Source organism: Arctopsyche grandis, chromosome 9 (genome assembly GCF_051622035.1).
Source record: "Arctopsyche grandis isolate Sample6627 chromosome 9, ASM5162203v2, whole genome shotgun sequence".
Lineage (NCBI taxonomy): Eukaryota > Metazoa > Arthropoda > Insecta > Trichoptera > Hydropsychidae > Arctopsyche > Arctopsyche grandis.
In genome coordinates this window covers 15,353,001-15,369,844 of record NC_135363.1, presented here as the reverse complement: position 1 = coordinate 15,369,844, position 16,844 = coordinate 15,353,001, and the positions used below count along the sequence as shown (strand labels likewise).

The window sequence follows — 16,844 nt, the reverse complement described above, 5'->3', positions numbered from 1 at the left end:
AATCAGTATCGCGTTACCGAATTCCTAGGATAATTAATTTTCACTTTGAGACTGAAAACCCACAAAGCCTCGTAAAATAACCACGGGTATGTACCTACACGAAGCATATAATAAAAAAACGCGTAGAATGTTCTTGACGAGCTGAAAAAGTCGTGGGATACGAAATGATATCCTTAACCATTAGCGGGTATCTGATGAATATCAAATGACGAGACTTAATAAAAAAGACGGTGGTTAGTTTTTGCCCCATTGAAGCCTTTGAATTTATTTCGTTTAGATAACGTGCTTCAGATAAGGCTTCGATCCGTGTTATTATCCTACCTCCATATAAAGAAAAATATTTTATTTTGTATCTTAATTATTTTATATATTCGTTGTTGTTGATTGTTGATTGATTATTTTCTTTGAATTCTAAGGAAGATACATACATACAAACATATGTATGTATATATTTAGTGAATGCCTATAAATAATACATATTAATTAGTAATAGATTCGTTCAAATGGCAATTAAATTTTTAAAAGTTCTCGTGATTCAAAAAAAATACGTAGGTACCTGTAAACGTTATCTTGATCAGTTAGGTAGACTGTATCTAATTGACTTTGAAGGGTTATCTCGAGGGCGCGGGAGTAAATGAAGTCCCTTTGGCCAGCTACCGCCCAGCTAAATTATAACTTTTATTACACGTCGGCCTCTTTGTGAAAATCGACGGTCTTCCAACCGAGATTACCTCTTCTACACCTAGTTATATGAAAATGGATTCAAATTATCGGAGTGGAAGCGAGAATCTGAAAAATAAAACAAAACGTGACCAACAAGCTTCTCCTTAGCGGACGAACAGTCAACCTAAAAGATGTACCTACCATAATTACATACAAATTTGTTACGTGGTAACTCGTTATTTTAAATAGACATTGAACACTTCCCATTTTTCAGTAAGTATACGTTTCTTGAACTAATAGAATGTGTGAAAATATATTTTAAAAATCTATCTACATATGTACCTGCATACTTATTAGACGACGTTTCCAGTTATCAGAGCGAGGAGGGAAATATCATATAAAAATTAGGTTTTTGATTTCAATATCTCTCATTTCTATTTCCAACATAATAAGGAGCTGATAATAGGATATCTAAAACGCTACTCCCCTGGGTAATTGGTTGCACTAAGTAGACGATTCGCAACAAATGAGTGTGTAATCATCACCAACACCTGCCGCAGCAAAATGGGTATCCTATCAGGATTGGTTGCCACTAAAGAGGATACTACACCGCCAAAATTACAAGGCGAGAGCCAGGATGAGAGCCTGGGACACTTTAATCGTCATTTAAAGTTGTACTCTTCAATTTGCAGCGGCTTGTGGGCAATCTGACAGAGGAATCGGTACTTTGATTGATAAACCCAAGAAAAGCGTATCAAAATTCACTCGTAAAAAATATTAACCCATTAAGATTCTCATTCCAGTCATTCGAAATCTTAGGATTCATTTTGTTTTAAAACTCGCCTATAGATGAAATACTATACCTACTTAAAAAAAACTTATGATAATTTGTAGAAGTTAAATGAGAAGTCTTAAATCTAACAGAAAATGCAAAAAAAATATTTCAAACTATGAAGTTTATTTATAATTTAAATTCTTTTGATAAAATAAATTGCTACCACTTGACAGATAGTTAAGTAAAAGGTTTTAAAACAATTTTTTCATCAAATTTAATCACGCGAAGTGATACATACCTACCTTGTTTTGTTTAAAACGACTGTATACCCCCAGAGGAAATTCCTTTAATAATTATGAGCTTTTGACTTTAAAAAATGCGAACATATAAATTTAGACAATCAAATTAACGACACCCAAAAATGAGAGCTCGTTTGAACGCAATTTATTTAAATCGCTATAAACAATTTTTCTTGTTATATTATTTTGATTTTTTTTTCTGAATGATGTACTTAAGTTGCTATTTGAATGATGTACAAGTGTTTCAATGTTTTATTATATGTATATAATACATTGTTATATTTAAATGGGATCGTTAGAGCTAAAATATTAATTTCCATCCAATTCTAAAACCCGTATAGCCGTGGGGAGAAAGCAATACGAAATAATAAACCGCCTTAATTTAATCTTAAATACCCCGAAGCCTTTTATCATTTTTTTGTTAATATCACACCGCGAAAAAGTTTTATCGCCGAAGATGTCCAATTAATAAGAAACTTTATTTCGTTTTTCATTCAAAGTTACGCATCGTAATTAATAAGAGAGCTAAACGAGCGGGTAAGAGCGAAACCCGCCCCCATACCTTTGATGGCTCGTAACATTCTCATTAGTGATGATTGCTACCATTAACACGCGAACACACGTTAACATATATACCTACCTACACGCAGATAAATTAAAAAATATAAACGTGGACGTTTATACAAATTATTAGTTAACATTCAGAGAAAAGCCGATTTTACATACAATTGCCATATAAATACAAATTGCCAAATTTTATAGAAAAGTCTAAAAAAGAAACTGATAAATAGTTTGAAACTGATAAACAGTTTATTTATCAGTTTCTTTTTTAGACTCAAATAAATAAATAAGTTCATTTTTTTAACTGAGGGATTATTATTTGTAATGTGCACAAATGCCCGTTTTTAAAATCTATGCACAAACGATATGATACTTCCCCTTGTTTGTATTAGTTAAACATTATCACTGAATATCTAGGTATGCATTCTTTTTAATACTTACATATTTATAATACAATTAGGTAGGTGTGCGTATTACAAAAAAATTGAAAACCCCGTCCTTCAAATAATTTGCGGGCAGCAAAATCTGAAGCTTTTTTTAGCGTCAATATATTCTTTTGAAAACGCTTTAGCTCAAGGCTTGACGTATTAAACAGAGGGGAGTGTGATGATCAGGTTGGAAAAATTCGCCTTGGGGTTGAAGGCGGTACGGGGGCGTAAGATGAAACTTGCATTTATTATACTTTATCTTGTACGTCAAATAACCTTCGACACAAGGTGTTCAGTGAAAATTTTTTTACAATTAAAAATATAAAATACCCGTAAAAAAAGATCAAATGAGTGAAAAATCGCATACTATAATTTATATTAAGTTCAGTCTACATATATTTTCTAGCATATAGGAATGTAAAAAAAAGAAAAGTAAAGTCAAATCCATTAATTATTTTTTATGTTGATATGTAGAATATTCATGATATCTTTTTGAAATAGATACATTTATGGATCACCTCCCTCTATGTATTTTATTTCTCGAAATATTCGACTTTGTGCAAACCCTGTATTGGCGGTTTTTTGAACAATTTGAGGTGCGGGATGTGGGATGATTAAAGATGCCTGTGATAAATACGGCCATTTAAGATCGAGCATGCAACCTTTAATGGGCTACTTTGGGCATATTAGAGCGTAATGGACGCACCAACCATATTTTATTACACATAACACTTTTGGTGTGCATTTTTTCACTAAACGATCTTGCCCCGTGTCTCATCATCATCTCGTTCCCTAATTTTTTATACATTTTTTGTTCTTTGATTATATCGTCGAAAATATGCTAACCACCCTCCGTCAACCGCCTGCTGACGGTGATATCGTTTGCGTAATTTTAACTTTTCATCCAGATCGACTCTTTAACCAAAACAGCGTCCGATTTATTTTTTGCCTGAAGGCGTAATATTTTTGTGTATTATTACAAATAAAATGAAATTTTTCTAATTGGAATATATCAGAATCTTGAGGTGGAATTTTAAACACAGTTGCAGGCCATACGTGCTCTGTATGTTTTCCGACGAGGACGTTTCAATGATAGAACGAGAATTTCTCCGCGTTTCAAACCTATCATTTCAGATTATAGCAGGTGAAGATATAATAAGGGAGTATCGATTTGTGGAACACAAACGAGATTCTTATTACCAGGGTTGAAATGGATGTTGTTACGTAAATCAGCATATCGAATCGCTAATGCGATGACCGAAAAAATGTTCAAAATAAATCGGCACGATTTTATACTTTTATTATGCTGTAAATTCGTGAGGAATTTCGCTCGAGAAATAAAAGTTGTTGATTTGAAAATGTTTACTTCATTATACACATACATATGTACATATTTAAATTTGAATTTTAGAATTAATTTAAACAAAATTTAAATAACACAAAATCGTCGCAATAATTTACTTTTTTTTAAAGTTCATCGTAAAAATAGCAAAAATGTAGTTTTAAATTTTATCACCTGCAGTATTTATTTTATGAAGAAATAAATGCTCGTGAAAATATAATATGCAATAAATTAATTATACTTAATAAATTTAATTTTTTCCAAAACAAAACGAGCTTTTAAATAATTTCATCATAAATTAAAATTTACATACGCAAAAATTTCACATAAAATATTTTTTTCAATCAACCTGTTACCTCAATAAACGAGAAGCCACATATTTAACTTGGCTTCATTCTTTTATAAATTAAATCCTGACCACATATACATATACATACATGCATACACATGTATGTATGTACCTACATACATAGATATATGTATATGCAGAGGAATAGGATCACATTAATAATCTAATATATAATTTCGAAAGAGACTTTGCATATATTATGTTACCTTGGTTGGTTGGTTCGTAGACAACACATTCGATTTTTTTTCCCGGCCTTCGCCCAGTCCCCGGGGGCGAAGGCGCCGAGGGCGCGGGCGCCGGATTCTGGTATACATATAATTTCGAAAGAGACTTAGTATATATGTTACTATAAGATTAGTCATGTTTAAGCGGTTTATATTACAAATACCGAGCTAAGCCGGGTAAAACCACTAGTATTATATAATACAACAGTTATTAGTTTAAACATACAAACTTTATATTTTATATGCATATGTACATACATTTATGAATTGTGAAAAATATTTAAATTGTTATTTTATTGATAATTCTCAAATTTACATACATATATTTTTAAATCAAAAATGCCACTTTGCCTTCTTAGAAGAAAAATTCTTCGTTCAATGTGTTTTTCCAGTGATGATGTATTTGCCAATGAACACAAAGTCCAATGCACACAAAGAAGTATGGAACGCTGTACGCTTGGCATAACGCGGAAAGACCGATAGCAGAATAGGTGGGTGAGAAGTATGACAGGGTAGTGGATGTGGATATAGTGGATAGACTGAGGATATTGAAATGGCAATGGGCGGGCCACGTAGCTAGACAAATGGACGCAAGGTGGACAAAAGAAGTGCTTAAATGGTACCCGAGAGAATGCAAAGGGGTAAAAGGGAGACCACAGGGAAGATGGGTAAACGAAATTAGAAAAATGTGTGGGGTGAGATGGATGAAAGTTGCGCAAAACAGATAAGGGTGGAAGCGTGTTGGAGAGGCCTTCATCTACCAGTGGATGGTGAATGGCTGTAAATGATGATAATGATGATTATGTATAAATAATAATGAGGGCATTTAATTTTCCTTGATTTTGACTAACAGAGTATTTTGGTTTTCAGATTTTCTATCACTATTTGAGGATTATTCAAATGCATTTATTGTCATTGAAGCATAGGTACTTTGTATTAGGTTCATTATTTTAAGAATTCGAAACATGCGCCACAAAAACAATTTTTATCTTCTAGCATTGAAAATGTATTTTTTTCTTATCTTTAGTTATCAGTTAATTTGTGAAAATTATGATGTCATATTTAACACACCTTTTATTGAAGCAGATGTCGAAACAAAATCATGTCCTGACAAGTCTTGTTTACCCAATATCTGTATGTATGTTTTCCCATACTTACTCGGCCACCTTTTGCGCAACAAGTTCAAACTTGCGGCAAGAAAGCCAAATTGTAAAAACCCCCATAGATAACACGCCATAAAGGCATCTTTTCTTCACCACTGTGAATAAGTCCTTTTCTTTGCGCAATACAAATAAATAGTCAACCGTGTTCAAAACTCCCACGCTTTACGACGTACGTTTTTATACCTATAGAATACAATTGCACGAATGAATGAAAAGCCTTATGAATATTCAAATTTTCTTTTTTAGTACACCTGTGCCAAATCAGGGCATTGTTAAATAATCAGTGCGAAGCCCCAAAAATTCACCCCTCGCATTCGAAAACACTTGTTTACTCGAGGGGAAGCTCCCCTAAATTTTGGAACGTTCCCCTTCCTCCCTATGAAAGTTTCACATTGACCCACCTGTTCGTTGACTGGGTCATAAGCTCCGCCAATATTCACTTGAATCAAGGTCGCTTACACAGGTGAAAAGGTGCTTTGATTAAGTGCACAAAAAATAACGTGTTAAGTTGAATGCTCTCAACGGTTATACATACATATGTAATACGGATGTTGATGGGCGTGAACGGGTTTTACGGCTAATATTCTTATTACGGCTAATAACGTAATGTTTGTATGTTTACAATTTTCACTTTTATCGCTGCATTAATAATAATCATCCACCAAGAAAATATTCAAGATATCTATTCAGTATATGTATGTGCATAGATCGAGAACAATATTTTTTTTCTTTTATTAATCAAATATCAAATGGGTACACATTTCTTACAGATTTATGCATAGATGCGCCGTTATATTTGAAATTGTTAATTCCACTTTTCTTCATTTCGAGAAATATCTCGCTAACCATTAAATTATAATGTTTATATATATTTAAAAACAGTAGTGGCCTGTAATACGTTTATTCTGCTTTTCCGAGATTCTGGACATATCGAATTAAAATAAGTGATAACAATTTGTGAATTACGTCAAACAGAAATAGTATTTTTGAAACTGAAAATTGGACTTCCACGTTCCACCACAAACGCAAACATTTCGAAATCAATAGTATTGCAATTTAGGATAGAAAGACTTGCTTGAACTTATCGGAATTTCTGAGTAGAATTGAACCTACATACAAATAAATGACTTGCTGGTACTTATAAAAATGTATAAAACTAAGATAAAAAAGCTTGTCTTCTTCGAATACACTATTATTATATTTCAACGTGCTACATACTTTTCACATAGGTACCTACTTCAAACTTCAAAGTATATAATTAAACCCGACTTCTGTATGTAGTATGTACTTTTCTTTCCACATATGTATGCACATATATGTATATGTATGTATGTATATACATTCAAGATCAATAGTAGATGCAACCATGTACCTATAAATTTTTAAATGTTGTTAAATTAGTTGAAGGGGGTGAAGATTAGAGAACGGTTGTTATGATTCAAAGCCGTTGATAATGTACAGTTAATGCGAACATTGTGTATTTTGTCCAAAATATACCTATATATATATGTACATACATCGAAGTAACGTTAAATATTCATAGAATACAAAAAAAGCTTACAAGGTGCATGTCCAAACTACAGGCAAAAAAAAAGTGCATCAATCAGGAGCCGAATTATCGTTACTCACCTACTACGGATCGTTAATACATAAACGTGTCCAAAATAGGTGTACCCAAAAACACATACACATACGCATCAACCCCAACATAACAAGTCAATACTTGATCGGATGAGCCGCTCTGCCCCCGCTTGCCATCTGCCGTGAAAAAAAACGGCATCAACCCTGGGAACCAGGAATCCTCGGCGATTCCCACGAAACAACCCCTCGTGTATATTAAAATTAACAGCGAAATAATACATACCTTACCCTATAAGGGGGGCAGAGAGAAAAAAAGTGCATTCAAAACGATGATACCCATGAACACTTGCGTCGACTGTCGCCTCTCGCTCGCACCCCCTCGATTCCGTATCTCTGTCTCGACGAGCACACGTGTTCGCGAAGTGACTCACGAGATCTCTGTACACCTGCCTCCTATCTCTCTCCCCATTGGACGAAACGCCTTTTTCTTCTTCAAGCTTCGGGATATGTGATTTCGGGCAAGGCGAAAAAAAAACGTACATGATTACAGTTTAGCCGAAATGTGTCTCATGTATACGAGAAAATGTACACGCGTGTGTGTGGGTGCTTATTTTATTCCTCATATTTTTTTTTCACCAAACTCACTCCGAATTTCGTACCCGAGGTTATTGAAAATGAAGCGGGAAATCGGATTTCGTTTTGGGGATGATCAAAATTGTCGAAATTATTTATTTGCGCAAAACTTTGGTGGGGTTATAAAGTTCAAACTGTTTTTGCATTTACACTACATATAAGGGGGGGACTATGAACCGTGTGCTTACTCCCCTCACCTCTTCCCCTAACTAATTTCATCGATTAACGTTAGGGTAAATAACAATGAGTACGCGTGCTCCCCTCCAGTGTGAACTTTTGAGAGGCGAACGTGAACTTACAGGTTCAACTCACCTGATTCTGCTGAAACTTATTGATCTCTGTACCTAAAATTCACCTGAAGGACCTGTTCCGTGAATTTGTTGTGAGAGGGGGATTTGCACAATTTATCTACATTTATCGTACAAGGTTAAGCAAAGGGTGTGTTAACTAAATTCAGTATAATTATTATACTAAAATTAATACAAAATGAATATACATATACTTCTTCATACAATAGTTTATATTGTAAAAAATTTAAGTAACTTTTATATGAAAGCTCCTTAAAAAATTTTTCGAGTCCGAGCTCCAAAATATTGGTCGGTATTTTTATTTATATAATAAATGGTTGTTATTGAGCAACCCTCTTGTTGTCAGTGGTCTGATCCCACTCTACACCCTCCACCAAACCTGTCGTGCTAGTATAAAAGGGTCGACTTGGTGCGTTTAGACCACATTCTGCCTCGCCTTGCAGACGCGCTAGCAGCTCGAAAGCTCAGCCAAACCCACAACCTGTTATCATAAAAAAAATCACTTGTCAATATCAACCATGTCCGTGTACGCAACTAACGAGTACATCATCTCATCAAACAACTCAATCAACGACAACAAATACAACACCCAGAAGGCGGCGTCCAAATCTCACAAGATCAAGTCGATCCTGAAGCCACTTCTGAAGATGCTGAAGAAGAACAACAAAAAGAAGTCAGTTCAACAACAACAATGCGACTTCTGCACCGAGTGCGACGACAACTCTTCCAACGAAGAACTCGAAGCGAGCCTATTCGAAGAATTGGACGAGTGTCAACCTAATTCTGCCATCTTGGTCTGCAACAACGACGGTCAATGGAACGTCACACCAGTTCACAAAGGTCAGACCTTCGTACCTGTCCACTTCGCCAGAACCGAAGCAGGCACCTTCTTCTGGACCTCGATCACAAAAGGAGTTGATTCAGATCTCCTCTCATCTCGCCACTGCTATACTGAATGCCAAGACGCCGCTGAACAAATGCCAAACTTCTTCGGTCAAGATAGATGGGTCCAAGCCTAATGAAGATCCACTTCCAATTACAACCCAATGATGTCTTCCTTTTTGTGATAAATTCAAAAGCTTTAATTGATGCGTAGGCGTGATCCTCAGTTCCTTTATTAATTAAAAAAAATGATAATTTTAAATGTGGATCATGGTAGGATTAGGAATTAACTGTGATTTTAGTTATTATATTGTATTTTGTCTTATATATTATTGTATACGATGCCTGATATTGCTCAAATGCTTATTCGATTTGATTTCAACGAAAGCTTTAATTAGATGTAGGGAAAATCTTATTGTAGAATTAGCATATGTGATAGTAGGTTTATTTTATAGATTAAAATTGATGTATTTTTTAAATTTAAATATTCTTGTATGAAATGTCTTCCATTTAACATGTTTAATAAAATATGAATTTACTATAAAATATATTCTTTCATTCACCATCCATTTTATCTAATAAGAAACTCACACATACAAGTATTATTATATACTTAAACTCATAAATAACACATTTTAACAAACGCCTATTATGGTACACGCTTCCAATCTACCTGTAAGATAACATTTTAGAAACAAAACATAAAAAACTCACCTGAAACACGATAGTTTTTCAAGAATACCATAAATTTTTTCCAATAAACCAAAGCTCCGAAAGCTCTTTGGAGCGTTAAACTTTTTTCATCGACCCTCGGACACAGCGAGGATGGAAGGTATTTTTTATACTCCGCATACCTGTACGCCTACCTGTAGATGCCTACGATTTTCGACCTTAATGACCACCTACAAACTTGCTAGTCTCCTGTCAAAGTGAGTGGTACTTACGCCGTTCTGTATACAAATTTAACGTTGTTCTTCATCAAGATTTGAACACGTGAATCGCCTCGGGCAAACTGGCTTCTTCATCACGCGCACGCGACCATACAAAAGGGCGTATCTCCTCACTCGGGACACGATTTTATGACTTGGGTAGCTTGGACTTGATCTTAGTTTCGCTTGGCACATTCATAATTACCTGCAGGAATGCATTCTGAAGCGATTTAAGGGCTATAAATATATGGACACAACATCCTTCGCATACAAGAACCATCCTTTAAGGTGGTATCTTATTGGAAAGTGATAAAGCAATTGCACAAATTGGATTTATACAGCTCGAACTTCATTATTTATCACAAAGAGAACTTCAAATAACTACGTTACTATTTTAATAATAAATATACATATATCTATTATGTATGTACATCAAAATAAAAGAAATGAAATAATACATGGTAAATTTATATATGATCTATATAATAACAAATATTAAGGTAAATGGATGGATCAATGAATTAATTTGCACAAATGTTCATTATGAAACCTTCTAAGCCTGCCATATTAAATTTAAATATTGTACATATGTACATTTAAAAAAAACGTTTTGAAGGTCTCCTATTTAGATTGGTATTACTTACTGTGTGTGTGTGTTCTCATGTTGATGAATATAATTTATAATTGCTATCTATTTTTGTATACAAGTATGTATGTAGATATTCATTGTCCATTCGAGCCTTGCACGTGCAACAGCACAAAGTAATAGAAATGGACGGTGTCCATAAAAGAGGAAGATGAAAGCGGGGCGTTCTATTCTTCTGTGCACGCGATCTTCCTTTTCAGATTAAGAAGATAATCGTTTCCGCTGTAGGGATTCCCTTTTCAAAATCTGGTAACACGATCCCTGTTTTACGCGACGTGCATTATTATACCGCAAAATATTTTGGAAATCGAATTCAAACAGCGCATAGGAAGAAATATGATGAAATTCGATAGTCTCGTTGAAGATGAACGCTCGAAAATGAATTTCAATTGAATAAATGATCTTTTTGCGCACTTAAAAACGGCTGAATAGACACAGACAAGTCCACGAGCATCGACAATAAATGAACCATCTTAACAATTTGTCTTTTATGCGAGACTTCAATGGACGTTCGCGTGCGAAGAGGTTTACGTATACCAAATTGCACGGTCAGCTTTTTTCGTAAGAAATGTCTTCTTTTGAATATGTACATATGTATGTACGCTCAAATCGTATTATATGTACAATAAAAATGTAGTAAGTGCACGAATTTTCATTTTTATTCATTGAATTTCCTGTTGAAATCATTATTACTTATGTATGAGTGTACATTTGCACACACATATACCTACATATCTGATGCAAGCCGCAACATCTGACGTACGTTGTGCAGTTTATTTTTTAAAGGGTCAATTGCATCGATGCCCCATTGCATCCCAAAGTGAACTATTGCTCAAAGGGTAGTGATTGAATTCATCACTCCCCTGTAATAACATTTGCGTGGAAAAAAATCAAAACGCTCCCTCAGGACGAGGCTACATAATTCCATAGTTGGGGTTGAAGATCAATTGCCACAATTAAAACCGCAGCATGTGCATTTTTTCCCATTGATATTAAAAGCTGGACGCATCTGTTGGAATACATACAGTTGCATCTGATAAAAATCGATATTGATTTTTTTATTTAGTAAATAAACTTTACATTTGGCTACTCAAAGCTTAGCTTAACTCTACGATTTAAATATTTTTAATGTATGCAAATTATATAAGGCCGATTTTGATACTACTTAAATTAATTTATATTTAACTGACTAAGTGTTAGAAATAAATTTAAGAAAACATTGAAAAAGAGTTGCTCAATTACCAATTGTTAACGGACACTTTCAGCTACTTTAGTTAAAACTGGAATCCAGTCGTAGCTCTCACCTTTTTCTTTTATACTGCTTTTGTAAAAAAAAATGAACTACAGAAATCGTATCCAATAAGTGGAAAACATTAAACTTGTGTAAGCTTTCTCCAAGTGATGATGACATATTGACTTACTACGTTTACCCTTCACGCAATTTTTCACTGTCGAGTAAACACTCGGAATAATATGGCGCATAAAAAATCATACATTGTTGCTTTGAAAGACGTATGAAGTTTCTTGAAGAAACACTCCATTCAAGGAGAAGATACCAGTTTACAGTACCATATGTCGGTCTGTTGACTGAAACTGGAGCACTGGTTGTTCCGTGCTGAAATTAATTGTCATCACAGCAACTTTGCCAACTATCATATTCCACTTTGTGGCCGTAGTAAACAACAGATGACGACAACAGCAGTGATTTTCGCGTATTGATTTACATCGACAGGAAATTGATTGCGCGTGCAGCCAACTACGGCCATGGTTCTTCTTCTCCTCGATGATCATTTCGATTATATTTGAAACGCCATTCATTTAAACGTGGACGAAATAAATCAGACGTGCAAAAAAGCACACAATCGCTATAACTGTACTGCATAATCGAAGGGGACTTGAATTGGAAATGGGGCATATCAAGAAGAGGAAGGAGAGGAATGCACCGTGGGGTGATTTGGTATGCTGCGCCGGTGCAACATTAGACATTCACCGGTAGAAAGTTAAACAAAAGATCACCTTTATACATTATTAATGATGTGCATCGCCGACGATTCGATGCATTGGGCATTGATCGATTTTTTCAGCTTTCCTCCTCAAGAAACAATGGCGCTTATGCGCTGGCTTATAAAGAGCGATGATAACAATTCGATCTGCAATTGTTCATACACCGTTAGTAATTAAATTTGAAGTCTGAAATGTAATACGAGTAGAATCATTAATCAAATGTGTAATATTTTTGAAAACAGGAGCGGCAAATATCGGCAAACAAGATCCAATTTCTTTGCATCCTTTTTGTTTTGAGAAGAAAATAAAAACATGGCATTCAATTTGGCTGCTCTAATTAGAATGCTTTTATTGGAGTACGAAAGCTCGATCTAAATCTATGGGACCTTTTAAGTTATTGAGTGTCAGCGCGGTTCAAAAAAAAGGGTTAAAAAAAGGATAAATCGAACAAGGGGAGTGGATATATAAAAAATAATAATAAAATTGAAAGGAAAAATCTCGCATTACGAACGTCTCTGTAACCAAATACGACGTGTGAATGGCAGAGGTGCAAAATTACGCGTCTGAACCGCTTATGATTAATTTCATCGACGGCATTGAATGGTCAAAACGGTTTTCTTTAAGCCGTCATTAAGGGCGAACTCGGACAGGTTGTTGGCTTACTTTTGACCTCAGGCTCTCCTTTCGCTTTCGAGAACGTCCTTCACCTGCTGCAGCCCATTTTCCCACAATGTGCAACAATCGTCCCGTATATTTCTTGTATATCAATAAAACGCATATGGCATTTATTTATTTATTTAAAAATAAAAAATAAACACCTACCCACCTATGTATGTATGTACATTATGCTTCAACAAAATACCTACACTTTCGGGAAAGGGTGTGTAAATTGAACTGTGCTTTTAAGATAAAAGGAGACTATCCCGTTTCTCAAAATCCTTTCCGTATTAAATATCGCAAACACGTGTGGCACAAAAAATATATATTTTTTATATTTTGCAGTCATTTATCATATTACTAATTTTAATTAAATTGAAGAACACGAGCTGAAGTCTGAAGTTTAGGTGATTTTAAATCGATCTCAAAGTGCTGAATTAAATTAGTTTTTGTGTATGTAATTACGAGATTGTGTCACATTTTAATAATTCTAACAATCGATTCATTCGATGGGGATTAATTGTAAAATGATGCGGCAATTGATCGAGTGTTTACGACCCGCGTGAAAACAAACAAGATAAACGTGTCTTGTACCGATAATATGTAGATACGCAATTGCATCGCAACTGAGAAGAGTGTGCTGTAACGGATGATTTATTTCGGCTCATAACCCCAATGCCATCATGAAATTTATCAATCGTTAAAGCTGACAAATGTCAATAGTACATCTCAACAATGATAACAGCCCCAGATACCCAAAGGAATGGGTCATCGACTCCATAGATAGGTACGTACGTACGTACGCACGAACAACAATACCGTCGTATGTACATACATATAATTGTCGCGCGTACGTGTGTCGCGTTGAAGTGTGTCGACTTGTCGATTTTTGGTAAGAACGACTTACACAGAGACAGTGGCGCGTGTGTTGGCATTACTACAGTACCACACCAATATAATAATAATATAAGATGGAGTAAGAAAAAAAGCGGTGGCGTGTTGTTGGGTGCAGCGTGCAGTGTGTGTGCTCGCTAGCAAGGGTTACCGTGAGAATTTCGGGCAGATGTTTCTTAGTCCTGAACCGCTTTCTTGGTATTATTTACCGCGAGCGCGCCTGCTGGTCGCGCGACCGCCATCCATGGGAAAATACTCCCTCCGGTAATTGTGCACGTGTGCACACACAACAACCACTGATTGTCGCCTCATGACACGAATCAACATAAACGATGCTCTTTCAAAACGATGACCCTTGTACGACGGTCCAAATCAATGGTGATTGAGTGCCAACGCTGGTTTTTTTCGTATTGGCTTTTTTCAACGAGGTGAATATGTATTGCTCAATTTTTATAGGAAAGTGGTCGAAAGCTTGTAAATGACTTTGGTTTTGATTTTAAATGCTTTTGATTATTACTAAATTTTGTTCACAATACATCTTATATCTATTTTAATAGCTACTGATCTACTGATCATTTTCTATTTTACAATTTTAATTTAATTTTGTTAGCAATCATAGTATTATATTATTCCAATGTTAATGTACAGCATAATAGGAAAAATAGCTCAAAAACCTATTTACAATTCTTATAAATGCTCATAATACATCTAATACATAATATTAATTAAAGACTCTGTAAAGTCGACCATCTAAAGCAGATTGATTGTGTTTAGGTAATCTGTGTGATTTGTATTGTTTGTTATCGGTGCACTTCGTTGTACCAACTTGCAATATCTCATCAATGGTAATTTTTTTTTATCATTGGTTTAAAATTTGTACATATTTTATAATGACCTTGTAATACACATACATGCTATTTGGAATCCTTTCTATCGAGTATTTGTATATTAATAATTTAGACCGCATAAATAAAAAAAATCATTTCTACTGCAATTCCAGTAGGAAAATTTGTGTTTTTTTTTTATTTCAGCTTTTTAATTATATAAGTGATAGTCCTTAAGTAATATCCTACTCCAATGTCCAATCAGATCCTTCCGCAATCCTTCATTATTTCAAATTAATCCATGTTCTGCTAATTATTCCCATTCTTTTAACAATATTCCTCCTCATATTTATTTTTGATAATTTTTCTTAGTATGTATCACATAAGTATACATGTATATCCTCTATCTACCACTATTTAATGTTTTTATTCTTTTTTTTTCATTGTTCTTATTAATTTTTAGAAACTTTTTTGTTGTCAATGTTATATACGTTGTAATTAATGGTGATTGTTTCTGTTTTTCAAACAAATAAATCAATAAAATTATGATTAAAATATCAGTGGATGGTGAATGACTGTAAATGATGATGATGAATACATGATTATCTGACGTAATAAACACATGACAATAGAACTTCCCATTCTGTCGAACGTGATGATTTTTATATATGAACATACATACTACATACATATATGTATTATATGTAGATGACCTTTTGAGGAATAGTTTCTTAGGAGCCGAGTTATCTTTTTTTCGTATTTTAAAGGGTCTAACTACATTTTGAGCAAATTGTGATAACCAGCATCCTTTCATAACATAAAACTTCAATATATGTATGTACATACATATGTATGTATACTTACGTTTGATTCTTTCTAATTTTTCTTATATCTATATATACATATATACACATATTTTGTTAGATATACAATATTGACGAGAGGCAAAATCATTCACTTTAAATTTAATTAATTCCGTTTAAATTATGTAGTGTAAATTTTATATTTGAGGAAATAATGTAAATTCTTGTGTGTATTCGATGACACATCCAAGTGCATTCAATCTAAATATAATTTTGAATCTTCATATCGATATTTTTAATGATTTAATAGGAAATAAAATAATCAATATTTATTGCTTGCATACATGTCTATATCGACAAACTGAAATCCCACGTATAGATTACAGACACTAAAAATAATCACAAAATTTAAAGGACAAGTGACAGTCGGAGTTTACCTTGAACTTTATAATCACTGTCACTAGGTGCAAGTATAAATTAATGCCTTTTTAAACGAAAAATATACATATTCATATATTGTAATAAGAAAAAGAATGCATACTTGAAAAAATGATTTAATACTTTATTACACACGTACGAGATTGTATACAGATACGGTAACAGTTTAACAACATACTTTGTACTGTTTGTATAAAACTTAACAATAACTGTGGGAGTTTTCAACAAACATTTTTTCACAGCTTACATATGTACATATATAATAAATCCTACCGGAAACATCAAACTGAACACATTTAAAATACAATAGACACAATGTATCAAAGTCACCCACACATTAGCTCGTGCTGCAATCACCGTCACAATGTCGCGTTCGCATCGCAACAGAAGAAAATCAAATGACCTAAATATTCAACATCGATCCGACATGGCAACACGCGA

At 34.2% G+C, this 16,844-nt stretch overlaps 1 protein-coding gene across 1 annotated transcript; it reads left to right on the top strand.

Annotated features, from left to right (window-relative positions):
• The first annotated feature begins 6,546 nt into the window (after positions 1–6,546).
• Positions 6,547–9,744, top strand: LOC143916864 (enhancer of split m4 protein-like). The gene has a single exon (XM_077438123.1). It carries the CDS (start codon positions 8,845–8,847, stop codon positions 9,343–9,345), a length of 501 nt encoding a protein of 166 aa, XP_077294249.1. The 5' UTR covers positions 6,547–8,844; the 3' UTR covers positions 9,346–9,744.
• Positions 9,745–16,844: the final 7,100 nt, after the last annotated feature.